This window comes from Bos indicus x Bos taurus, chromosome 1 (assembly GCF_003369695.1).
Source record: "Bos indicus x Bos taurus breed Angus x Brahman F1 hybrid chromosome 1, Bos_hybrid_MaternalHap_v2.0, whole genome shotgun sequence".
NCBI classification, from domain to species: Eukaryota; Metazoa; Chordata; class Mammalia; order Artiodactyla; family Bovidae; genus Bos; species Bos indicus x Bos taurus.
The window spans coordinates 130,292,742-130,320,372 of record NC_040076.1 but is presented as its reverse complement, the minus strand read 5'-3'; the positions used below and the strand labels follow the sequence as shown (position 1 = coordinate 130,320,372).

At 37.0% G+C, this 27,631-nt stretch overlaps 1 protein-coding gene across 6 annotated transcripts in view; it reads left to right on the top strand.

Annotated features, from left to right (window-relative positions):
• ARMC8 (armadillo repeat containing 8) overlaps positions 1-27,631 on the top strand; it is a 109,144-nt gene that overhangs the window by 33,173 nt on the left and 48,340 nt on the right. For 4 of the 6 annotated variants that reach the window (XM_027545299.1, XM_027545274.1, XM_027545284.1 and 1 more), the window contains 9 exons: positions 10,243-10,314; positions 11,662-11,804; positions 11,909-12,006; positions 15,309-15,401; positions 19,339-19,419; positions 22,016-22,091; positions 22,188-22,278; positions 23,902-23,962; positions 26,274-26,474. In XM_027545299.1, the coding sequence (XP_027401100.1) occupies positions 10,247-10,314; positions 11,662-11,804; positions 11,909-12,006; positions 15,309-15,401; positions 19,339-19,419; positions 22,016-22,091; positions 22,188-22,278; positions 23,902-23,962; positions 26,274-26,474 (912 nt within the window). In that variant the 5' untranslated portion in view covers positions 10,243-10,246. The remainder of the gene's footprint in view (positions 1-10,242; positions 10,315-11,661; positions 11,805-11,908; positions 12,007-15,308; positions 15,402-19,338; positions 19,420-22,015; positions 22,092-22,187; positions 22,279-23,901; positions 23,963-26,273; positions 26,475-27,631) is intronic. The other 2 variants (XM_027545301.1, XM_027545292.1) reach the window with 1 other exon arrangement.

Genomic DNA, 27,631 nt, shown 5'->3' with positions numbered 1-27,631 from the left:
GTGTCTCATATATGTAGCTAATTCAAGTGTTAATTATCACTGTTAGAAATTTCTCATTTACCCAAAGATATCATAGCTTCTTGAAAGGTGATAAAATATCAAATAAAGCATAAAAAACACTGGGAAGACTGTATTATTACAAACCAACTAACATATAGTTTGATAAACTTAATGCCTCTTAAGAAATTGTCAAGTCTCAGACACTTAGCTGTCAGCTAAGAAGATAAGAAAGGTTTTGGGGGAGGGAGAGGTAGTAGAGTAGAAAGAATATGGGCTTTCAAGCTGGACAACTGTAAGTTAAATACCTGCCTCTGATATTTCCTAGTACAGTCCTTTCCTAGTGTAATGCTTGGGCAAGTTATCTCATTTCCTTGAGCCTCAACTTTATCATCTGTAAAGGGAGAGTAATACTGCCCATCTTGCCAAGTTGTTAAGGATTAAGTCAGAAATATAAAATTTAGTACCTGGTATGTTGTGGATACCCACAAATTGGCACTTCAGTGGTTAGTAGTTATCAGCCCTAATTTAAAACAACTTCAAAAGTAAGATGATTCTTTTCAAAGAAGAGAAAGAGATATCATTATCTCTTGATATTAAATATCATATTAAATATCATATCTCATGATATTAAATATCAAAGAGATAAAACAATTCCCACCGAAAGAAGAGGGAGAGGAGCTAGAAATTTTTGATTCAGATAAGAAAATGTGAGTGATAACATTTTCCAGTAAACCTGATTGCTACCTATAGTTTTAAAATCTATTTTTAGCTTGAAATGGACCGATCAACCCAAGTCCTTTCACTTTATGGCCTTCTAGAGGTGTGTGTAGTATGATTTGATAAAGCTTTCTTTACCCCAGAGAGAAAAAATTATTTTTCTGACTTAATTCTTGCCTGAACTTTGTTACTGCCTGAAAATTAATTGTGCATAGTCAAGAGAATGAAAAGTGAATCACATTTTTAACATTGTATTCATTTTTAAGTAACCTTATCTAATATAAGAATAATACAGTATTGATAGACAAAAAGAGGGAACCAAAATGATGTTTAGGAATAGAGAGTTGACCAGTTCTTTTTTTTTTAATACACATTACACAGCCACTGTTGAGTCATTCATACAGAGACCATTACTAGACCAAAATAAGCAGGTAGAAGGGAGGTGGCCACAGATCATAAACAACCAAAGGTAGATTTCTAATTTTAGAGAAGGAAAAGAACAGAGGCTGAAGTAATCTGCTTTGAATCTAAAATATCCAGTGAGAAAGGCATAAAAGAATTGACTAGCTTTAGCTATAAGAGTTCTATCATTTTTCTAGCAATATTTATCTGATTTTTCACTAGTGGGAAAAACAAAATTGAAGAGATTAAAGATGAATTATAACTTTTCATCATGACCAGTAGCTAATTTACTCAGTTGAGTTAGAGCCATAGCCCTACCTGTAAACAGAGGGAACTTTGTAGATAACCTGTGTTGTGAAGGACCATTTTACCTAGTTAGTGATGATTGAGGATTTATCGTAGAACAACTTTTTTTGTTAATAATGCAGTATTTAGCATACATTTGAATGGTCCTATTAAAGGTTGAGAGCACCGTATCTTAACCACTAGACCACCAACGAGGGTATATTAAAGCTTTGAAAACAGAATTAGGTCCTGAAAAGCGAGGTTTCAAATGCAGAACTGAGTAGTTTGGAGTCAGATAGGAGTCAGAGAGAACAGGGAGGTCAGCTGTGTAGGTCATAAATGTATAGCCTCTGCATCTACAACAGAGAGTAGGTACATCAGATAAGCTACATTGTATTGCAGATTTTGAGCTTCCTCTAGTGTGGTGATCTGTGTGTGACTTAAAACAGTTACAGATATTTTTGGTGCAGTTACTCTGGTGTTAGCTCAACCATGTTAAATCTCATAGCTGCAGAAGAATAGCTGTTGAAATATTTTTGTAGATCTTAGGTCAAAGCTGCTTAAACATTGTGCTTTTTGACATACCTAAGTTAGAGCACCTGAATCTAGTTTTTACTTTAGTGATTCTCCATGAAAAAAATAGGTATCCCTATGCGGCCTTATGTTGATGATATTCCCTATGTTGAAAGGCAAAAGATAGTATAAGCAAATGTGGCTAGCTTTATAGTTTCAAAGTTGAATCAAAGTAGAGAACTAGATAACTAGGTAATCAAACTCTTTCTGATAAACTAAGGCAGGCATTTGTGGATACTGTAGAATTGTGTGGTTTTCATCAAGTATCTGTTTTTAAAAAGTGTCTTCTGAAGTGTTTTAATGTACTGCTGAAATCATTTGGTAATGATTTTTCTGTACATCATTTTCTGGTTTCAGGGAAATATATACCTCTGGTTTCAGTAGAATATAGACACTTTGCATTTTCTTGCATGAGCTAAAAATATGAGCTGCCATAAAAATGAAGCCTCTGGTTTTTGGAAATTTCAAGTTAAAGGATAAGTTTTAGGATAATTCAAAAGAAATATCCTGTTAGTTAATTTTAACAGTTAAAAGTTAACTTTGAACTTTTAAAGGTGTTACAGGTAAACACGAGTGAAGATGACCTTAATACCAAATGCAACGGAGTGATTCCTGAGAGTTACTTGTTTAAAACTTTGTATCCTGAGACAGTTTAGTCTGGTTAAAAGAGTAGCAAGATTTTCCAGACATTATGAGAACAAATTGACATAGTTTTGTGTCCAGATATTTAAGCTGTTTGTATATGTATGTTATATTAACTTTGAACATTAAAAAATAGTGGAATATTTGTACGCATATGTGTATATAAATCTTTTCATATTTATAAGCCACTTAACTGTATGCTTGCATATTCATAATGTTCTAACACATTTTTTATGTTCTTTGGCATGATTACATATATTAAAAATATTTATTAATGTACTATAAAAATATTTTGGCATTTATTAGTACAGTTATTACATTGCACTTTTCATTTTTGGAGAATGTAAGGTGATTTGTGACCATATATTGACAAGACAGAGTTAAATACAGCTCTTAATTTCTGAACTAGTGTTTATACAAATCAAAACTGTAGCTGATACTCCTTACATTCCAAAAATATACACCTCAGAGTAATTTGTTTATAAGAATGAATTAAATTACTGTCAGTTCTTAATTTTGTTCAGTTTATACATATAGTAGAGAGAAGGCAGTGGCAACCCACTCCAGTCATGGACCGAGGGGCCTGGTAGTCTGAAGTCCATGGGGTCGCTGGGAGTCGGACACAGCTGAGCAACTTCACTTTCACTTTTCACTTTCCTGCATTGGAGAAGGAAATGGCAGCCCACTCCAGTATTCTTCCTTGGAGAACCCCAGGGACGGGGGAGCCTGGTGGGCTGCCGTCTCTGGAGTCGCACAGAGTCGGACATGACTGAAGCGACTTAGCAGCAGCAGCAGCAGCAGCAGTTGCATAATAAATGCCTTGAGTTGAAGTTCACTATAAGTCTCAAGTGACTGCTGAATCAAAGCCTTATATTAAAAATAACTTTAGTTTGAATAATAGATCATCATTATCTAATCCTTTTAAAATTGACAGTTTACATGCGGTAATGGTTATTCTAATTGGAATATGAAGACTTTCATTCCTTAACCATGTTGGTTATTAGAATGCTTCTTGTACTTGGATATTTGGATGTTACATTCTCCAGAAAGAACATCATAGCAATTATTATTACAGGGTCAGAACAGTGAGTATGTTTGTAATTTTCCAAGTCCAAATAATTTTGTTAGGGTGTTTATCCTGTTACCTTATTGTAGCTACCCATAAATATGTATTTTTTTCCTTATGTCTTGTAAAAAGTTAGTTTTCATAAATTGGTCAGACTTTATACTGAGATTGTAGTTTTCCATATCTACTGTACTTTTTGGCTACTGCTGCTGCTAAGTGGCTTCAGTCATGTCCGACTCTGTGTGACCCACCAGGCTCCCCTGTCCCTGGGATTCTCCAGGCAAGAACACTGGAGTGGGTTGCCATTTCCTTCTCCAATGCATGAAAGTGAAAAGTGAAAGGGAAGTCGCTCAGTCGTGTCTGACTCTTAGAGACCCCATGGACTGCAGCCTACCAGGCTCCTCCGCCCATGGAATTTTCCAGGCAAGAGTACTGGAGTGGGGTGCCATTGCCTTCTCCCACTTTTTGGCTATTTCACACTGATTAGATCAAGAATGAATGTACATATTCCAAATAAGAGCTGCTTTCAGGTAAGTGAAAAGTCATACTGGTTCAGAATGAAAATGACATCATTGATCTTTAGTTTTTGGCTCTAGCCTTCAATGATTTTAAATATAATTTTCTATTTTTAGATGCTAATTAGGTTTTCAGTTAAAATTTATGCTATTTTGACTTTTTAGGAATAAATATGCTCGTACTTGATTGACTTAGACTTTGTTTTTCCAATGGGTCTAGATTCCAATTATTATTATTTTGCTTTTTCTACTATTTAAATGGCAACATGTGGTTTTATTTTCTCTCTTGGTTTTGATCACATATCATAATACTCTGGTTTACATGTATGCTATATTAAGTATTATATATGTTGCTTTCATATTCAAGATCTTTTTCTCTACCATGCTAAAAATTATTCACCGAAAGAGCAAAGAAAGGAATTTGAAAGATTAGCCTCCATGTAAAAGTGGCCACATTTTGAGTCTACTTATTAATGGTCAGGTTTAAGATTTAAGCTAGATGTTAGCTGAAAATGTTCCCTGACAAATGTATTTCTATAACATCTTAATATTGGCTCCTTTTCTCCCATCCTCAAAGAGTAAACTGTCCCCAAGGCTTACATTTTAGCTTTTCTATCTGGATATTCTTATCTTCAAAGATAATTCAGTATGTATAAAGTCAAGATAGATCCTTGTCTTGCTAAGGGAATTATTCTCCAAGCTTTCTGTGTTCCCTGCACCCAGGCACCCAGACTTGAAGTAGTCATTTAAGACATGTCATATGTCACTTTCTCTCTGCTTATAAAATCATCTTATTAACTGCTTCCTTAAGATGTCCTCTCTATTAATGATTCCTGTGGCTGCTACTTAGTCAGTCTCATATAACCAGATACCTGGGTGGAGTAATTTCTGTAACAAACCCTGAGTGCCAATCAGGTGCTAGGTAGGCGTTGTGCATTGTGCACGTGGTCACTGCTCTGGGGAATGTCTAATGCAGGAACCAGATAGCTAAAGAGCTAGTTCACTACAGTCTGATTAGTGAATGTTGTGATAATGATAAGCACAGGGGGTCTTGGGGCCACAAAGGAAGGGCATCAGCCATTTAATTGCTACTCTTGACTCTAGAATTATTGTATTCCAATCTGTTCCACGTTCAGCTTATCCTCCTTTGTCATTGCTTCCTTCATGTCCTTTTTCTGATCAAAAACATGATTTCTCTTAAATTCATCTCCCTTTAGTTTGTCTCTTCCCCCTGTCACTTTTCTAACTTTGTTCCAGGCTTAATGTTCCCACCTTAAAAGGAATGTTCTTTTCAGTCCTGGCTCCTAGTACTGCCCCAGAAATATGCCATATTCCATTTCCAATATGATCCCCTTTGTCCTCCTTATCCACTTACCTAAATCCTAGCCATTTCCTAAGCTAGTTCATCTTAGTTCCTACCATTGCCTTGAAACCTGTTAAGCTTGTCCTATCTCCTTTTCTCAACCCTCTAAGCACACTGTTTATAAAATGTCACTGCCTTAGTGATTAGTTGTTAGTGTTACTTTTGTCTCCTCAAGAAGATTGTAAACTCTTCAGGTCAGGCATCTCTTTATGTGATGCTTTTGTATCCTTCATAGAGCCTTGCACAGTGCTGAGCCAAAAAAAAAATAAAAATCATTGAATTTCAGTAGTGTATAAGCAGGACATTCCCCTCCCACCATCAGTATTAAAGACTGGTGGACATGAGATTATATTTTTTTGATCTACTAGGAAAAGGATGTCTTTGACTAAAAGACAGGCTTTTATTTTATATAAATTGAAAGACAGGAGAAAAAAGAAATACATTTACTGAGTTCTTTTGTCTTTTCAGTCAGTTTGTTCTGAATGCCTGATATGCTGGAGATGATGGAAAAAAACACTTGGCATAAAAGACATGGGTTGAGAATGGCTCTATTATTTATTATGGGGCTCTGAGAAGTGCCCCAAACCTGAGTCTTAGCTTCCTCATCTGTAAAATGGGGTTAATATTACTTAAGGTTGTGATGAAGATTAAATAATAGGTATGGAATGCTTTGTAAACTTCAGAGCAATGTATAAATCTTGCATAGTTTTGTTGTGCTCCCATCTTTATAATTGTGAGTTTCTCATTTACAAAAATATGGATTTCTGTATGGTATGTTTTGTGATCCATTGATAGTAATTTCTCTGATATTTCCAGATCATACTGGTTTCTTGCCTCTGAAGAGGAAAAAAGTAATGAGTGTGCTATGATAAAGAGCACTAGGAAGGATACTTACCCAGACCTGGGAGTTGTCAGGGCATGCTTCCTGGAGGATGACACTGACATATAAGCTCAGACCTGAAAGATGAGTAAAGGTAGCCAAGGAATGATACAGGGAGGGGATGATAAGGAAATGAGAGAGAGAGTAGCTACACTCTGGAAACTGAAAGAAGCTTCATTTGGCTGGCTCTGAAATTGAATCTAACACTGTACTTAGGTCTGCTAAAAATGAATATATGTGTTGATTATTGTCTCTTGCAGTTTTTAACTCTTTCATAGAAATGATCTTCTGGTATCCTTTTATATTAATGACTAAATATAATTGATTTGCAGGGCATTAACATCTCTTCTTTAGTATAGATAATATTTACTTATTAGAGCTAGAGCAAGAATTGTTTTCTTTAGACATTGGTCCATTTAATTATTTTTAAATTTATTTATTTATTCATTTTTTGGCTATGCTGAGTCTTCACTGTTGCACTCGGGCTTTCCCTAGTTGTGGCGAGCGGGGACTACTCTTCGTCACAGTGCGTGGGCTGCTCATTGCAGTGGCCTCTGTTGCTGATCACAGGCTCTAGGTGCAGAGGCTTCCGTCGTGGTAGCACGCAGGCTCAGTAGTTGTGGCACATGGCCTTGGTTGCCCCATGGCATGCAGGATCTTCCCAAACCAGGGATCGAACCCATGTCTGCGGTATTAGCTTACGGAGTCTCAACCACTGGACCGCCAGAAAAGGCCCATTGGTACATTTTAATTGTGTTCTCTTTAGTCTGCATTTACTCTATAACTACCAGCTGCCTCCTTCATGTCCATTTTTCAAACTAGTAAGGAAATTGGAAAATTGGTTTTGGAGGAGTTTTGTTTGCTTTTGTCTATAAAAACATTTACTCTGGCATGGTTTCAGATATTTGGGTTGTATTTATAAGGTTAGGGACACTCATTTCTGCTCAGTTTAGGAAGAATGGGGAGAAATCTGGGAAAATGTTAGAATTAGAAATTCCATAATAGAAAGCCTCTAGAATGGCACCTGGCAAAAATAAACTTTCAGTAAGCTACCGGATGCATGAATGTGCTGCGTTAGTATAGGCAGAACACATTAAGAGAAGAGAAGAAGAAAGAAAATGACAGACTGCTAGGTTAGCGTCTGTAAGCTGACAACTGGGAAGTAAGTTTCTAAGAAAACGGCAGGCATCTATAAGGAGGCAGGAGCCTAGATGTGCAGTCTCTCATTAACTATATTTTGCTCAGTGAAGCTTCGATATCACATGAATTTTAAAATCATATATCAGAGCTTGGTTAAAACCATAGTAAGCTTCATTCAATTTAGTCCTCATGAGCAAACAAACTAACAAAATACTCCTGCTTATCTGCTATAAATCATATGGAAGATCTGAGGGATATTCTAGAGAGAGAGAGAGAGAGAGAGAGAGAGAGAGAAGGCCCTCAAGCACTGAGCTATAGGAAGAAGCCTAACAAGTACAGCGTTTGGCTCAAGACTTGTGAAAATGCTATTCAAAGCCTTATGGGGAGGATCAGCTTTCAGCAGACCACCACATCATAACAGCACTTTCCTGTAATAATAAAAAAAGATAATTAAGGAGAGGGGTATTATCGTTACCAGGGTTTTTAATGCTGATGAAATTGGTTGGTATTGGAAACACAAGCTGACAATAACATGAAGTCATTGATTTTAATAACTCCCTCTCCACCCCCACCCCCCAACCCTACCCCCTGGTTTTCTATCCTGTTTTTCTTTAAGATCATAGTTTGCCAATTACAGGACTTTTTTAGGAGTATAACTTTAATGGTTGACAAAAAGTTTCTATATGTTGTAGAGCTCTGCCACCTAAAAGAGAAGTTAGGAGAGATGCTCAGCAAGTATTTTGGCATACGAAAGAAAGATAACTTATAATGTTTCAATATGTTAGTGCTTAAGCATGATCATGTTAGAAAACTCAGTGAGGTATGAAAGCAAGAGCTGTAACTGTGGACTAATATTGGTATGGTATTGATGACCCCATCTACCATGAGTGCCACTTATTTGATTTTCAAAATGAAGTAACTTTTAATAAAAAGTTTAATCTCCCTTTTATTTACAAGGCAGGTACAATACTGAAAAGTACAGTTTTCTTGAAGATTTTGCAAAAACTGCTTTCTGTTTTAAAACTATGGCCAGAAATTTCCAGACACCTTCATAAGCTTCTGAAGTGTCCCTGGGAGGCTCTGATGCCTTCTTCCACAAGAAGAAGAAGGTTTGAGAACCATAGTGTTTTTATATTAAGATAGCACTACTGACCAATTACCTTAAGTTTTTTTTTTTTTTTGTTAAACATTTTATTAGTATTGGGCTTGCTGCTGCTGCTAAGTCCTTCAGTCATGTCTGACTCTGTGCGACCCTATAGACGGCAGCCCACCAGGCTCCTCCGTCCCTGGGATTCTCCAGCAAGAATACTGGAGTGGGTTGCCATTTCCTTCTCCAATGAATGCATGCATGCTAAGTCGCTGCAGTCGTGTCCGACTGTGTGCGACCCTATGGACAGCAGCCCACCAGGCTCCTCCATCCACAGGATTCTCTAGGCAAGAATAGTGGAGTGGGTTGCCATTTCCTTCTCCAAGTACTGGGCTTATTTTGAGCTGTTTATTTTTTCTCTGCCTGTCCTTTGAGAACAACCATGTGTTTGTGAACCAACTGATCATTGACAGAGATACTCTTATTGTGAAAAAGAGTTTCACTCCCAGAGAAATGGAGATCTGAGTGTAGCAAGAGTAAAAAATACTGGTGAATAAATGGGAAATATAAAAGATATTTTCTGGGACTTCCCTGGTGGTCCAGTGGCTAAGACTCTGTGCTCCCAATGCAGGGGGCTGCAGTTCAATACCTGTTCAGGGAACTTGATCTCACATGCCACAACTAAGACCTGGTGCAGCCAAACAAGTAAATATAAATAAAAGATGTTTTCGTATTTTTTAATCTCCTTAAAAGTGACTGTTTAAGCAAAAATTGTACAATATAGAAAATTCCCTGGCTGTCCAGTGGTTAGGACTCTGTACTTTCACTGCAGGGGTCCAATCCCTGGTGGGGAAACTAAAATCCCTCAAACCTCGTGATGCAGCCAAAAAAAACAGTACAATATATCATGTTGTTTCTAACTAGTTTAAAGATGTATAACAGCAGGTCAAAGAATGAATGGGAAGATGGAAGTATGTTTGCAAGGCTCTTATAGTTCACATGAAGTAGGACACTATCCCTTGAAGACTGTGATAAGTTAAAAGGTACATATTGTAAACTGTAAATCTACCACTACAAAACAACAAAACAAAACCCAAAGAGGTACAGCTAGTCAGACAATAAAGGAGATAAAATGGAATCACGGAAATATTCAGTCCAAGGAAGTCAGAAAAAGAGGAAAGTAAAATCATGGTCCCTGAAACAAGGTCAGGTCCATTCCTTGGGCTGGCTGCTTTTACTGCCTACTGCCAGAGCTATACATGAGAAGATGGCCTGTGTTTCTTTTTATTCAAAAGATTGGTGGCCTTTTTTTTTTTAAGAACTCGGCTTTCTTTGTATTGAAAGTCTTTTGCTGATTCGCAAGCTGTCTCTTACTCCCCCTCCACTGCCCTCCTGTTTCATGGCCCCAGGTTTGCACAGCCCTGTCTCTGTCCTGGTTAGCACTCCAAGTGGAGAAGCGTCAGGGTTTTACTTTGTCACTAACATCTGTACTTGACAATCCAAGATGCTGTAAAATAAAGATAAACTAGTACCTCAACACATCTTACCCTTTTCTCTTTTCCTTGAATTCAGAGACATGAAAAATGCTGTAATTGGAAACAACAAGCAGAAAGCCAACCTCATTGTTTTAGGAGCTGTTCCAAGGTAAGTTTGCTACCATCCCCTTTTCTGCTGTTCATATGAAGTTTCAGATGTGTTCTCATTCTCAATCATAAGACTCATCTTTTTTCTGTATTGTCTGTCCTACTTTTTTTTTTTTTTAAATAAATGCTTTGAAGTATATGAAGCATCTCTTAAAAAAAAAAAATAAGGTACCAGGGAATGGAATATATGAATACCTTTTAGAGGTTTGGGAAGATCATTGACCCTGCCATAAAAGGAGACCTTGGGTAGATAAGCAGTGTACATCAACGTGATTCTTCCTTGTCTCCTCAGAGCTCTGGCAACTTTTATATGATTGGATAATAATTTCTTAGGATTCTCAAAACCCTTTTTAAAATTAAAAAAAAAATTTTTTTTTTGACCCTGCTTTTCTAGTTTTAGAATTTGCTGGCATTTAAATTTACATATAAAGTTTCATGTCTTCTGATGAAGCTATTAAGCTTCTTTTTGGCAGACAGTGACAATTGTTTAACTGCTTCTTTGCCTTTGCTACCCAGAATTAAGTTTTATGTGCAGTTATAAATTTTTCATTCTGAATTTTTAAATGTTTTGGTTTTCTCTCTTCTCTTTTTTCTTTCCTGTCTTTTAATGTAGGATTATTTAATGGTTTTGTTGTTTATATTATAATCAACCATTGATAACTGTAAAGCTGTCAGCAGCCTTTCTTAGGGGACTAGTGCTCAGTATATATAAATACGCTTTAGGGAGCATGAAGGATGTACCTTAGAACATAAAGGAGATAGTCATATGTTGTAGACAATTGGAATTTGGGGAGTAGTTTTTTGACAGGCTAGCCTAGAATAGAATAAGATCTTTTGATGCCCCAAATAGGAGAACTAGAGAAAGAAGAGAACTTCCCTTGTTTGAAGAACTGCACAACAACTCTGAGTATTCCCTCTAGGCTAGATGTCTGTGATCTCTGAACTGTAGTAGTGGATATCCAGGGTCCTTAAGATCCACCAGCACTTGGCTTTGGGTGTCTTCATATCTTGGAGTGGCAGATAATGTAGACTGTCGTGCTGGCTGTTTCCATAGACATCACTTGTGGACAACTCTCAGATTTGAAGTTCTGATACACTAAGATTATATGATAATTCTGTTGTTCAAAAAAGAAGAAAATCTCTTTTGGTTCTCCGCCCTGCTGATATTCCTTTATTAAATTAACAGCTTATATAAAGATATGACCATTTCCTAGCAGCCTGTAAACTCACCTACCATATTTTCAGTGTGTAGGATGTATTGGTAGCCTTTTTCTGTAACATTACTTTTAGCTAATGTTTACTTTTAAGTTTTTTAGTCTCTTCTGTTTATCAAGTTCTTTCTTTTTAGATTATTGTACTTGCTTCAGCAAGAAACCTCAAGCACAGAATTGAAAACTGAATGTGCAGTGGTATTGGGAAGTCTTGCTATGGGTACTGAAAACAATGTTAAGTCTCTACTAGATTGCCATATTATCCCTGCCTTACTGCAAGGTATGTAAGGAAGTCATTTTTATACAGGTAAAAAGTAGAATCAGTTTGCAGCGTTTTAAATATGAGTTGAAAGCATGAGTCTCAAATCTGTTTTCTCTTAACAGGACTACTGTCCCCAGACCTGAAGTTCATTGAAGCTTGCCTCAGATGCCTGCGCACCATCTTCACCAGTCCCGTCACTCCAGAGGAACTACTGTATACAGTGAGTTTTAGGTGTTTTTCAATCATCAAGTTACATTTTTACTAACAGCATACTTTTGATTTACTTAGCATCTCATAACTGGTCTCAGCTGTGATAATTATGTTATAGAAAAGTCTCAAGAAGTATTTGAATTGCTAATTTGCAAATATCAAATGTTCTAGGCTTTGTAAAGCAGTGAAAGATAGTCCCAGACCTTGAGAAATTTATAAGCTTGGGGTTTTTTTGTTGTTTTTTGTTTTGTAAAGACCCTTCTTAATTTCTTAATATGTACACATAAAGGAAACACATTTAATGCACTCACTATAGGTTAAATCTGGTAGAAGAAGCTTTATGGAGAAGGTAGAATTTGACCTGGTCTTGAATAATGGATAAGATTTCAAAAAGTGTAGAGAAAAGAAGCTGTTCTAGGACATATCTTTGAAAAAGAGAATATGCAGGACAGTGGACAGAACAGTTTAATGCAGGAAGGGAATCATTGTTCATTTCAGCTGGAGAGGTGAACCAGAAGCACTTGTTAGAGGCTTACTTACCAGGCTAGGATCAGAGAATACATGTGAGAGAATCTAAAGATCTTCAGAGTCATTCATTGATTTTTAAAAACTTCAGGGATTATTAGGGTGTATTTTTATCTGTTGCTTATCTGGGGCTTTCTTAATAAAATTATCACGGCTAGTATTTTTTAAACTCCCTTATCCACAATTCACAGTAAGAATTATATTTTCCACTGCTACACTGTGTGTGGGGGGTGGGAGGTGGGGGCGCAGAGTGGTGGTGGGAGTATCTTGAGATAGTCTTCACAAAACAATTGCATAAATGTGGTGCCTTCTGACTTCTATTTTATTCTTTTTCATTTTAAAAAATGCTGGTTGTGATTCTCTGAGCTGAGATGTAGAATCATAGTTTCAAAGTGGACACATATGTATCAGAGATCTTGTCCAGGGTCATGTTTTACAAATACTTCAAGAATATAAGTAGTCAGGAGGCACAGGCAAAGCAAGCAGGGAGAGGGACATGTCACGTGCCTTCAGAGTTTGTTTTTCCTACATTAGACACTTGCTCCTCTGGCCTGTAATGATGCCCAAGGTCTGTAAATGAGGCTTGTGGGTCATCTCACACAGCAGGAAGCTAAATTATGAAGCATCTCGAATTTGCACCTCAAGGATTTGTGTAACATTCTTTGGGGAGCCATGCCTCATAAATCCAGACCATTTACTACAGTGGTTCTCAAACTTGAGCAGGCACCAAAATTACCTGGAGAGCTTATTAAACACAGAATCCTGGACCCTACCTCCCGAGTTTCTGATTCAGTCAGTGTGGGATGGGGCCTGAGAATATGCATTTCCAATAAGTTGACTGAACTGGACTGAATAAGTTTACCAATAACTGGTAAACTTTAGTATCTGGTAAACCAGATGCTACTGGTCCGTGAACCTGTCTTTGAGAACCACTGGTTTACCGTAAGCACTTCTAAATTGAGGAAGCATTCTCACAGCATTCTATATAGAACTCTCCATCTGAATATGAGTCTGTTTACTTAAGGATTTCCGATTGTCATTTTTACAAAGAAATTAAGCCAATCATTCATCTTCTTTACCCTAGAAGTTTTTCCCCCAACCCTCAGCCCAGTAATGGGGAAGGAATTGACCCTGGTCAACTTACTCATCTCCTTCCTTCTCTCTCTCTAAATTGATTTCATGATCTACTAATGGATTGTGGTGCATAATTTGGAGAATGCTGTTATATACCAACTTAGCTTCTTTTTGCAAGAAAAATTAAGACACAGGGACTTAAGGGACTTTCGTAGGATACCTAAATTATGAAACAATTTTATGCCTCAGAGACGGTGGAGACTGAAAAATGTTGGGTGGGATAATGACAGAGAGTAGTATTTCAGTGTAACTAACTGACATCTGTGGGTAGGATTGTATAGAGACCAGCTGCCATAGCAACTCAGGCACTAAACTAACGAGCACACAATCCTGTTGAAGAGGGCAGAATGTCTAGTTTTAAATTGTTTATAAGATGAGTGACTTTGGGGGAAATTATGTAACTGTTCTTTGCCTTGTTTAATCAACCAGAAACTGCAGATATGTAACACAGCAGCTTGCAGTATCTTAGTTCCCTGGCCAGGGATTGAACGTTGGGCCCACAGTAGTGAACACCCTGAGTCATAACTGCTGGACTGCCAGGAAGTTCCCTCATTTTGTGTTTAAAGTGTTTATGACAACACAGGGTTATAACAAGCAAGGGGAAAAGATTCTATTTGTAGGCATCTTCTACAAAAATAGCCTACTGTTTTCCTACTTAGCTTTTATGTGTCTTGGGCATTCTTTTCGTACTGAGGGAAACCCCACAAACCCTGTTTATCCCAACAGTGGTATTCTTTTACGTTTCCTTCCTTGCTCTCTGTTGTCTTTTGTCAAAGTGTGGTCTGTGGACCAGCAACATCAACCATTAGTTGGGAGTTTGATAGAATGTGAAATCATAAGTCGTACTTCAGACCTACAGAATCAGTCTATACATACAAAATACCCCCTGAGAACATACATGCAATGTGCGTTCATATCTGAAAAGCATTGCTGCAGGACCTACAACAGCACTGACTAGGGCACTCGAGCTACGTCTCCTTTTCCATCTGTGGTTTGGGCCAAATATCCTCTCAATGTTTAAATCATGAAAGAGCAGATTTTTTGAGAGCCCTGAGGCAGATTGGGTGGATTCTTCTTTCTTCTGTACCATCATGTATGTTGTGAAGTGTCAGTAGTAGGCAGAGAGTGGGCTGTAAGTGAGAAGCTGCTATTATATAAACTGTCTTGTCTTGTGAAGACAGAAATTAGCTCACTACAGTTATTAGAAGTGTTAATCTGTTACTGATACTTACCATAACATCTCAGACTTCAAAATTGTGAACTTTTATTTTAATACAGTAATTCCTCCTTATAAGCTATGTAATAAGTATTTATCTTATTAATTATGTCACATTTTGGTTTTGGAATAGATTATGTCAAGTCTTATTGAAATGATTTTGTTTTATTGTGGGGATGTTTATGGGAGAGAGATTGAGAATTTCTTGTTCTTGTATTTTATTATCAAGCATGAAAATTGAAGCCCCTTTCCTTGTCCTTTGCCTAGACAGTTTTGATTACATGTTGCTTTTGTGTTGCTATGTTCCTTAAACAGACTTGATTTACTGTCATTAAGATAAGAGGCTTACATGTGTACCTGTCCTTGGAAATCAGTGTTAAAGACACTCACCGAGTCTGAGTTCCCTGTTGCTCTGCTCTGCTTCCCTTTCACTGCAGGATGCCACGGTGATACCGCACCTCATGGCGCTGCTTAGCAGGTCCCGCTACACCCAGGAGTACATCTGTCAGATCTTCTCACACTGCTGTAAAGTAAGAACCAGGATAACTGTTCTCTATAATGTAAACACTTGTATGCCCTCAGGAGATGTGCCTTCTTGGTATGTCCTCCTGGAGCTAATCTATACACATATAAGCAGACCTATGTATATAATTTCCCCTCTTTTTTTTTTTTTGACACAAATAGTAACAGACCATACATACTGTTCTGTACCTTGCATTTTTTACTTAACATTTTGAGGGATATTCCATATCAGTACATAAGGAGCTTCCTCTTTCTTTTTTAAAAAACAGATGAATAGTATTTTATTGTATAGATGTACAATAATTTATTCAACTTTTTTTCTACCATTGGGCATTTAGCTTGTTTCCAGTCTTGTGCAGTCAGTGCTGCAACAAATACCCTGTATGCAAGACATTTTTATAATTTACAAGCACCCTCATGCCACTAACAGAACTCAGCTTTCTTTTAGCCTGATAAGTAACATTTGCTAGCTCTGCTCAGGATTATCCATCAGTTTAAATAGTTAAATATAACTAGACTTCAGGAAACATTGTAGCATGTATAAACCCATGGAGCAGTGACAATAGTAATAGCCTAAAATGCAATATTGATTTCCCTACTGATACACTAACAACATGTGTCTTTGAAAACAACTGATCTGATGATCTCTGTATTGTCATTAATTATAAAAATTTTTTATTTTTGTATTGTTTACATACAAGCCTGAAGTTATAAGATTTGTAATAGCATTTTAAGACTGATCTACAAATTTGCATATACTAGTATCAATATGAAATAAATTTACATACTTTGGTCAGGGGAGATAAAGAGGTTTCTAAAACATTTGTTTTCTAAGCTAATCATCATTAAAGTTTTGAAATTCTCTCCTTGATTTATTAAGAAGCAAAAGAAGGCTAGTAAGAATATTGATTGAAACCCTAACTTCTAAGTTGTTGCCACTTCCTAAGCAGTTATTCAGATTTTGAGACCAATTATTTGGTGTTTAGTTTAGGAACATGAGGGCTTATGTACTTCCTACCTTGAGGAGACTGCTTCACTAACTCCAGGTTCATGCAGGTTGATTTGGAGAGATTCAAGAGAGACTTAATAAGAATAGAACAATAGTTCCTCCTCTTTAGTTGGCTCAGCTACTCATTCCTTCATTGTAATTGTTTTTACACAATCCTGTCTACAACCACAGAAGGAAGAGGTTCTTTTGTAACATATTTGCTGCAATTTGGACAAAGGATGTGAGGAATTAAAAGGTACAATGTCTTGTAAGCGATGGAGAACAGTATGTACAGAGAATTGCTTTGTGTTTCACCATAATTTCTAAACATAACTCCAAGACTGAAAACAATCTAAATGTCTAACTATCTGTGTATATATGTAGTATTTATATGGGGCCTCCTTGGTGGCTCAGTGGTAAAGAATCCACCTGCCAATGTAGACATCACAGGTTCAGTCTCTGGGTTGAGAAGGTCCCCTGGAGAAGGAAACTGGCAACCATTCCAGTTTTCTTGCCTGGGAAATCCCATGGACAGAGGAGTCTGGCAGGCTACAGTCCATGGGGTCACAAAAGAATCAGATACAACTTAGCAACTATACAACAAGTATTTATATATAGTATTTTTTATATATAAATATATAGTATTAGTTTACCATTTGTGTTAAAATGGGGGAAAGAATATACTTGGGTATTTGTTTGTATATATGTGAAATGTCTTGAAGAGTATAAAATAATCTATTAGTATTAGGTCACCTGAAAGTGGGGACAGATTGGCTGAATACAATGGGAGAGCAGTGAAGTACAGGGAGTAAAGGCAGCCCCCTGCCCACTTAGCTGTTCTGCTGAACATTACCTGTATATAAGTCAGCATGTTAAAATTTGTAAGCCAAGGCTAACTGAGGCTTATCTTCATAATTTATTCTAGTAATGTATTTATTAATAGGTAAGAAAAAAATGGATCAGATTCTTAGAAGACCCTTCTTTTCTTTGGCTTCCCCATCATAATCTCCACCACTACCCTTATAATGAATAAGCCAGAGACTCATGTTTCAAATGAGTCAATTCAAATAGAGCATTTAGAGCAGGCCCCACAGGTAGCAGATACCCAATAAGGAGTGCCTGTAATTGTAACTGCAGATGCATGGGTGAGAATGAGGTAGGAAAAGAATACACTTCAAGCCTGTGCCCTGGGAATGTCAGTATTTTCAGTTATTATAAAAGCAAGTTTGTACTGTTCTGAGTGGATATATACTGATAAATAATATCAAGAAGTTGTAGCCCTGGGAATGTCAGTATTTTCAGTTATTATAAAAGTAAGTTTGTACTGTTCTGAGTGGATATATACTGATAAATAATATCAAGAAGTTGTACTCTGGGAATTTGTCCTCATACCCTAAGAATCTGCACTGAGATGCAGCTTTACTAATATTCAACAAAACATTGTTTATAATAGTGAGACATTAGAAACTACTTAAAATATGTAATGGGGGTTTGCATGAGTAAACTGTGGAATATTATGTGGTGATTAGAAGTTAGAAAATGTATAGGATCAATTAAACTTCAATTTTTTAAATGTGTGAAAATTAAGACAGAAATTGCTGTTTGTTTGTTTTTTTTAAGTACTCTTAATAATAGATACGGAGAAGGCAATGGCACCCCACTCAAGTACTCTTGCCTGGAAGATCCCATGGATGGAGGAGCCTGGAAGGCTGCAGTCCATGAGGTCGCTGAGGGTCGGACACGACTGAGCAATTTCCCTTTCACTTTTCACTTTCATGCATTGGAGAAGGAAATGGCAACCCACTCCAGTGTTCTTGCCTGGAGAATCCCAGGGATGGGGGAGCCTGGTGGGCTGCTGTCTATGGGGTCGCAGAGATTTGGACACGACTGAAGTGACTTAGCAGTAGCAGCAGCAGCAATAATAGATAAAATGTTTAGGAGCCTATAAAATAGAATATGGCTCTTTTACTACTCAGAGGTAATAAAATGCTAATCTTTCCACTTCAAATGATGGATATTTTGGTCTAAGAAAGAATGAGCATCTGTAAGATCGTTATTAGCTAAACAGTGAATTAGAGAAGCTAGTTTAAGAGCTCTTTTTCTACACTAGGAACTGGTTTCTTCTGTTGAATCCAGACAGATAGCCTACTTTTTGATGCTACACTTTTATGTCCTAAATAATGATAAACATGAAATACCATCCTTGTTTGGCTTTAATTGACTTTTCATTATTTGAGTGGATGGGTGGGATATAAAAGAAATGAATTAAGTACTGGGAAAATTGAAGCCTTGCATTAACCTTTAGTCACTTTGAAGATCTTCAATGAATTGATTAGTAGAAAACAGAGTCAGTAAAGAATAAAATACCTGAATTTTCCTATTTCTTCACCTACTAACTCTAAGAAGTAGTAATTTTAAAAGAAATGAGAGAGAAAGAGAACTAAAACATGTTTACTTCCCAGTTACAGAGTGTTGTTTCCCACCAGCCACTGCTCAGACCTCCCTGATGTGTGGAGGTAGCTTGGGCTCTGGTCCAGTTTCTCTTGCAGCTGATTAGTTTTAGACTTCCTCTGACTAAGTCATCAGTCTTAAGTTATAAGAATGACTACACTGTCTCCTTGGGCATAGGAGATAAGGGTGTGCAAGTGAAATGCAAAATTTGGAGTGCTTCTATTGCTGTAATGATGAGGGCCAACGTCAGAATATTCTGTGCCCCCTTCCTTATTCTGGGGAGGTAAGGGGCCAGCGAGCCGTTCTAGAGAACTGAGATGAGAGGTAAACTGTGACGGCCCTTTGCAGGACTAAAAACAGTGTCTACCCTGCTCTTTGGGAATGGGTTTATACAAATGTAGAACTGAAAATCCTACATTGCAATGAATGTGGTTTTCCCCTTTTAAGTAAATGTATTATTGGAATGAATTATTACTCTTCTTAATGTATTTTCTCTTTTCTTACAGGGTCCAGATCATCAAACAATTTTATTTAACCATGGTGCAGTTCAGAATATTGCTCACCTACTAACCTCAGTATCTTACAAAGTAAGATGTTAAAAATTATGGCCTGATTTTTATGTTTTATTTTTAGTTTTTAGAGTCTTGGTCTGGAAAGAGGCCCACATATTTTGTTGTTTCTTTGGTAGATATTGTGATCAAGAATCGTATTTTACCACTAAAATGTTGTGAGGCATTGTTTTTCCTACAGAATGCTTTTAAAAGCAATCTACCTTGCCTTTCCTTTTTTTTTTTTTTTTCTTTTTTTAGGATATGGTTGTGGTATAAATTGCTACTGAGTTTTACTTGTGATCATTAGTAATCTCTTCTGGTATGGTGTCAGTGCCAAAGTTGCATGTACCTTGAAGTATGTAGGAGCACTGGCTCACTTGCTAGATTAGGAAAGACTTTGGATTGATTTCCTATTTGAAATCTTTATTTAACCACATTGACTCAAACTTCCAGCATGGTGGTGGTAGTTTAATTGCTAAGTCATGTCCAACTCTTGCAACCCCATGGACTGTGGCCTGCCAGGCTCCTCTATCTGTGGGATTTCCCAGGCAGGCATACCGAAGTGGGTTGCTGTTTCCTTCTCCAAAACTTATAGCATATACCCACATATACATTGACATTTAAAATGTGTTCTATTTTTTATTTTGAGTTAAAAAAAATCAAGGGTTTTCAGATGTGTTAATTTAATTTCTTTACTATCTTTTATATACAGGTAAGCAGTATCATGATACTCTGTCAGGCATTTAGTTAAAACTTTGATCGTTTCATTATTGTCCCATTGGTAAGTTGTAGCAAATATTGGGACATTGTCTTTCTTGTGTCACATTAGAACTAAGTATGGTAGGAATTTCTTTTAGAGCAGAGAAGCAGTCATTCTTGTTTTCTATCCATTTATGCTGATCCTAGTCTGCTGTTGTGGTCCTTAGCTTTATTGAAGGTATGGCCTGCTAATATGTATGTTTTCCCTACCCCAGACATCCAGAGTTATTAATAGATCTTGGTGAAGATCTCGGAAGGATAGGAATGGGGACTGGAACCAGCTTGAAACTAGCTAGAGGCAAGGGGAAGAAGTATATGCTAGAACTGCTTCCTCTGCTCTACACAGAGCATTATAGGCTGAGACCAGTCAGCACTTATACATCAACAAACAGTTGCTGGGGTGGTGATCTACTGCTCTTCTTTTCCATCCTCTAGCTTCATTAATTCCCCTAGTTCTTCCTCCATTTCTTTCTTTTCTTTTCCACACTAGACTTCCTTATCTACTACGACAAGTTACAGGTTGTGGAAGGAAAAAGGTTTTGATAACTACTCTTGCCAAGGTTTGCTCCACTGACAAAGTGTCATGAACATATTCTAGGTTCCACCTGTGGGCTTGTGCTTGTGCTGCAGAGCATCACCCAAGTGAGGGACAGGGCTTCCTCACATCCCAGCTACCTATCCTGCCACTCTCAGGCTCCACAGAAGAACCTTAGTCAGACTTAGAAGTAAGGATTAGGTCATTTGGTGAAAACTGAACAGAAAAAAGGAAAACTAACAACTTAATAAACTGTGTCGTGTATGGTCAAAAATTTGAGCCTAGGTGTCATCCCAGACCAGTTACCTAGTTTTGAGGTATAGTAGCATAATTCATGGAGAAGGCAATGGCATCCCACTCCAGTACTCTTGCCTGGAAAATCCCATGGATGGAGGAGCCTGGTGGGCCGCAGTCCATGGGATCGCTAAGAGTCGGACACGACTGAGTGACTTCACTTTCACGCATTGGAGAAGGAAATGGCAACCCACTCCAGTGTTCTTGCCTGGAGAATCCCAGGGACGGGGAGCCTGGTGGGCTGCTGTCTCTGGGGTCGCACAGAGTCAGACATGACTGAAGCGACTTAGCAGCAGCAGCAGCAGCAGCATAATTCATACAGGCTTCCCTGATGGCTCAGTGGTAAAGAATCCACCTGCTAATGCAGAAGATACAGGTTTGATCCCTGAGTTGGGAAGATCCCCTGGAGAAGGAAATGGCAACCCATTCCAGTATTCTTATCTGGGAAATCCCATGGACAGAGGAGCCTGTCAGGCTACTGTCCATGGGGTCGCAAAGAGTCGAACATGACTTAGCAACCAAACAAAAACAACAAAACGCAATTCATAAGTATTTCGAAAGTTGAATTAGTCCTCTTTTGAACTTTTTTATAACTTTCTTTCCTGTTCTCTTCCCTCACTTCAAACTATAAGAGTACTTTTTTTGGTCTTCTCTTCAGTTCTCTGGTTTGCAATTTGGGAATAAGAAATGTCTCACTTGAAAAGCAATTAGTTATTATTGTTATTAAGTTCCTTTTGCCTTATCAACATTGTATTTTTTACAGCATTCTTTTTAAATTTGATTGGGATTTATCTAATTCAGTTTTAGTTGCTACTTCTTTCCTGTTCTTTCTTTTCCATTATTTCAAAATTAATTTTAACTTTTTATAATTAATTTTAATTTACTGTACTCTTCAGGTATACAAGTCTTGTTTTTATTCCCTCAAACCCTTCCTTTAGTACTCCAAGCAGATTTAAATAGTTATTTCTTCAGAAGACTTTAGAATCTGAGAGATTAAAATTCGTATTTGCAAAATTAAAATAAATACTTTGTTTATTTTTATAGGTTCGAATGCAAGCACTGAAATGCTTCTCAGTTTTAGCTTTTGAAAACCCCCAGGTATCGATGACCCTGGTAAATGGTAGGCTGGAACTTTCAGTGGCACCTACATGATTTAATTTATGAACTTTGTAGATGTAAAAAATTCCTTACTCCTTGTTACTTGTTTTATTTCTAGTTTTGGTTGATGGAGAGTTGTTACCACAGATTTTTGTGAAGATGTTACAGAGGGATAAGCCCATTGAGATGCAGCTGACATCGGCAAAATGGTAAAAGTGAAGATGGTGTGGGAGAACGATCCAGCTTCACCTGTCTACTGTGGGGAGAGAGACAGCGCTTTTCCTGTCTACCGTGGACGGCCTAGTCAGCTCACTCTCAATCCCCATCTTGTTTGGGGATTTTGAAGTTTGACAGTCATGGGATTATGTCATCTTCTTAAATCGTTATGGTTTTTTACTCAGTTTGCATGCAGAACAAGAACTCTCATAACATCTAAGACTGCCTACAGGAAATTACTTCAGTACATTCCCTTCTCCTTGTATTTCAGTTGAAATAAGACAGAATTAGATCAGATTTAACCAACACAGATTATGCTAAGTATTGTCAGGAGAATATAAAGAAACAGAATTAGTTGAAGTTGATAACCAAGGCATGATTTCAGAGAATGTGACTTCTTCCTCTTTAGAAAAACAAAACAAAGATTCTCATAGAGACCATTTATAAAATAGTTTTTTAAAGTTCTTATTAGCACAGTTCCTGGCTCATGTAAGCATTCAATACATGTTAATTCTGTAATTATCAATTCATTACCAGATAGAGTTAATACCTGTTGTGTAGGGTTCTGTGCTAAGTGAATGGTTTAGTTCCAATATTTAAGAAGCTATGGCTCTAATATTTTGGCCCAGATGAGGAATTTTCAGTGAATCATCCTTGCATCATGAATTTTCTGTTTTCTGTTTATTTATGTGGTTTGTGTTTTTTGTTCATCTGCTTTTTGTCTTCAAAGCAGCATTTGCCTTTTTGTTAGTAAGGTAATGGTCTCATGGAACTGGCTTCAAACAACAATGCAGTAACAAATCTTAAGATAATGATAACAGTAATAAAGAATTTAACTCCTACAATATAAGTAAGGAATTTTACTGATTTGTTTAAAGCTTTCCCTCAAAGCCATAACATGGGATATTTTATTTAATTTTTTTCCCTCCTGAAAAGGAATCTAATTCAAAATGGACATTCATTAATTTAAGTGCTTAATGTTCAGTACTTGCTTAGAGAGGAGAAAGTAATTTTATTCTTATTCAAAGTCAGATATAATTGTGAAGGTAAATTGTTTTTCAAAAGAAGCAAATCATTAACTAATTCTCAAAGCCACTACTGTTAACATCTGACTAGTTAGTTAGTATCTTAGGGATAGCTGTAAGTATTACAAGTTAAATGCTTCTTCTGTGATAATTCTACTGTTATTAGATTTGAAATATCCCAATTTAACCTCATTTAAACTTAGATACTTTGTTGACTTTATATTTTACTTAAAAATTTTTTCCTTATTGTTATGGAAAATTTCAAACATAAGAAGTATAGAGAAAGGTATAAAGGACTCAAGTGTGCCCAACACCTCGCTTTAATGTTTATCCACTCATTTGGCCATTTAGTTTTGAAACAATTTTGTAGGTATTTTAAAAATATCTGGCTTACTGTCTGCATATATCAGATAGTTTTGTTTAATTAACAGAATCTCAGGTAAGAAAGTGTCAAAACCTTCTCCCTCACAATAACTAAGAGTAGTTGTCTTTTTTCTCCTCTATAATATCTTAAAAGCAAGTAGAGTTTTTTTGTTTTTTTTTAAATTTTAAAATACTAGCAAAAACTTACTTTCTGCCATCTTATTCCAGTTTAACTTACATGTGTAGAGCTGGAGCAATTCGGACAGATGACAACTGTATTGTATTAAAGGTGAGCTAATTAATTCTTTCTAAAAACGTGAAAATTACCCAGCTATTTAAGCGTTGGCTGTAAATATTGATATTCCTTTTTCCTTTTACATATTTATCACTACGGCATTTGAACACAGCAAGAAATAATATTAAAACATAATGCTCTTCAACGGGATAACTTGTAGTTTTTAAAAATTGGTTTTAGATGTGTTTTGAAAGTCAAAGTAAATCTTTATGTGTCAAATTTTTCACTTTTATGGTAATTAGAAGGATGTAAATACTATAAAAATATGTAAGATTCAAGTTAAATAGAAAATATATTTTAATACTTGATTTTCATTGTTTTCAACACAGTTTTGTAGGTAAAGCAGTTTGCTAACTCTTCAGATGAAGACTTAATTTCACCCTCATGGCAGACAATAAAAAGGCATAATGAGAAAGAATAAGAAAATAACACTTGAAAGCAATCATCATTATTGTGGTGTGTCAGATGCAACTAGAACTCAGAAAAGCCCAGATGAAAGACTAGCCCTAAAAGTCCTAAGACCTGGATTCTGGTTTTAGCACTTCCACCAGTGACTGGGTTGGTAGCCTTGGGCACATCCCTTATTCTTTTGGTGCCTCTGAGTCCTAATTATGAAAATGGGAGCAATAATTCCTGCTTATCTATCCCATAGGGTTGAGAATAATAATAATACATTAAATGCAGTAAACTTCTTATTAACTCTAAAGAACAGAATAGCTGTAAATAGTGTGTCATTTTGTGAGTGTGAAATCTCTCATTATCTGTGTTCAAAATGAACCCAAGGATAAAAGACCATTAAGAAGATTAATGTTTCCTTTAGTCTTTGGTGAAGCAGACAGTTGATGTAATGAGATCTGAGGACCCCTAAGTAGGTAGCCCTGCATAGAGCACTGAGGGCTTCCACATCCTTACTTAACTGCTCTATCCCTACTTTTCTTTCTCATTGATAAACTTGTTTAATAGTATCTTCTTTGGATAGTAGTTGTGAGTATTAAATTCAATAATCCATGAATTTATGGTATTGAAAATGTTGGTAACTATTCAAAGGAAAATAAGAATAAGGCTTTCTTCTTGGAAGCCTAGGGTTATATCTTAAAGATGGAATCAACCTGATAAGAGATCAATAGTGAACAATGAAGTGCTGAACTCTGTGGTAAAGCTATGATAGGAACTTAGAACAAAACATAGTTGACTGTGGCTGTAGAGGAAAGCTTCATGTAATTCTAACGTTTCAGTTTCTATTTCCATATCAACCTTTAAAGTTAATTCTTCAGCCTTAGAAATATAAACATGGGATATTTTTAGTGAGAACCTAATGTAGGGCTTCCCACGTAGCTCAGTCAGTAAAGCATCTGCCTGCAATGTGGGAGACCTGGGTTCAATTCCTGCATCAGGAAGTTCCCCTGGAGAAGGAAATGGCAACCTACTCCAGTATTCTTGCCTGGAGAATCCCATGGACAGAGGAGCCTGGCAGGCTACAGTTCCTGGGATTGCCAGAGTTGGACATGACTTAGCGCTATCTTTATCTTTATCTTAAGGTAGGTTAATTACCAAGCCAAGATTTTCAAAGGACCTCAGAAGTAAAACTGATATCACAGTCATTCCAGGGAGTTCTTTGGAGAACCAAGGAACTGTGATTGGTACAGTTCACTTGGATTAGAGGAGAACTGGTAGAATCTGAGCAATTGGGAAGATCACTGAATTTTTAAAGCTGTATTTTGTCTTTGTAATCTCTAAACAAAAAATTGAAAGTCATCCCAGCCATATCACACTCATTAAGGAAAAGATTCTGGAGTAGGAAATGGCAACCTATTCCAGTATTCTTGCCCAGAAAATTCCATGGAGAGAGGAGCCTGGCAGACTGCAGTCCATGGGGTCACAAAGAGTCGGACACGACTGAACACAAGGAAAAGATAGCATGCTTTTTCTATGGCAAAATTTTTCCTAATTAAACTGCTGAATTATTTTAGGTAAATAAATACATAGGGCAGAAGCATCAGCAGTGATATATTAGGGATTCTTGAATGTCTTTTGTAAGGTTGTATGATAAAGCTTCAGTCTCATCAATCACAAAAGCCTAAAATATATGTGAGTTTAGTGTGCCAGTGTAAATGATTAATGCGCACTGAATTTTGTTTTTACATTCCAAAACAAATCCTTTTATTCTCTGAAAGTCTTTATTGAAATATTTGATTACCAACATGACTCCCAGTAAAAACCATTGGGTTGATTTAGTTACTGTATGATCTCCATCATGCTTTTTCCCTTTACCAAAAAAGCAAATAATTAATTTCACTCCTTCCAGACATTGCCTTGTTTGGTTCGAATGTGCAGTAAGGAGAGGTTACTAGAGGAGAGAGTTGAAGGAGCTGAGACACTCGCCTATCTGATTGAACCAGATGTTGAGCTGCAGAGAATTGCTAGCATTACTGATCACCTCATTGCCATGCTTGCTGATTACTTCAAGTATCCCAGCTCTGTGAGTGCCATCACTGATATTAAAAGGGTATGTTCTCTTTTCCTTTTCAGCAGCTCGAGAGAGGGATTTTTAAAAAGATTTTCTTACTGTTCACTACTTTGAACCACTTGATAAATTACAGTTCAAAGCCCTTATAAATAAAGAAATCTTTTACTTTTGGTAAGAAAGATGATGTTGCTTTATGAGTTTTTGAATTCATCTGTTAAGTTTTTTAGTAAGGAGGTAATCAAGAAATTTAATCCCTGATTCCCACCTAACCCCAAAATAGTAGGGTCTCTAAGCTAGGGTTATTGACATTATATCAACATCCTCATCCTTTTCAAGGTTCCAGAATCATCTCTGTTGCTATATTCTCATTCTTTAGAACAAAGATAATCTTCTGTTCCAGAAGACTGAGTGGCTTTATTTTACTCTCTGCCACTGTTTTTTCCTATCTTTTCTAATTTTTGCCATCTCCTCTTTCTTTTCTGCAGTTTCATACTGTGTTTTGGGCCTGGTAGTTGACAGTAAAGCACCACCTAACCTGTAGTTTGACAGCATCAAGGACCAAATTGTGCTAACTTTTTCTCAAACTATCAGTGCCTTAGAATGGTAGATATTCTTTTTGGCTTTGTTTTTCTCAATCTGTTTGTCATATGCACTTCTCTAAGCATGAGAGATAAACATTCTGTTAGAGAAAGTTTATTTAAGGAGGTCATAGTAGAGAGAGCATTGCCTCTTAAATGGTAACCAGTACTGTTTCACATATGTGACTGTGTTTTTAATGCCACTGGTCCCAATGGTAAATTTTTAAAACTGTTCTTTTGACCTCTCCCCTGCCCTTGGGTTTCAAAAAACTTCATCTGGTAGGCAACTGTTCTTTTGGCATTTAACACTAAAAATAAAACAAACTATTAAGGGTATACCTTTCTCTGTCTCAGAAAGAGCCTAGAATAACTTTCATTGATATTTGTATTTATGTACTCTGCCCTTTATACATTAAAGTTTTGTGCCCACCCTTCCTTCAGTATAGCTCAGTTGATAAAGAATTCACCTGGAATGCAGGCGACCCCAGTTCAATTCCTGGGTCAGGAAGATCCTCTGGAAAAGGGATAGGCTACCCACTCCAGTATTCTTGGGCTTCCCTCGTGGCTCAGCTGGTAAAGAATCCACCTGCAATATGGCAGACCTGGGTTCTATCCCTG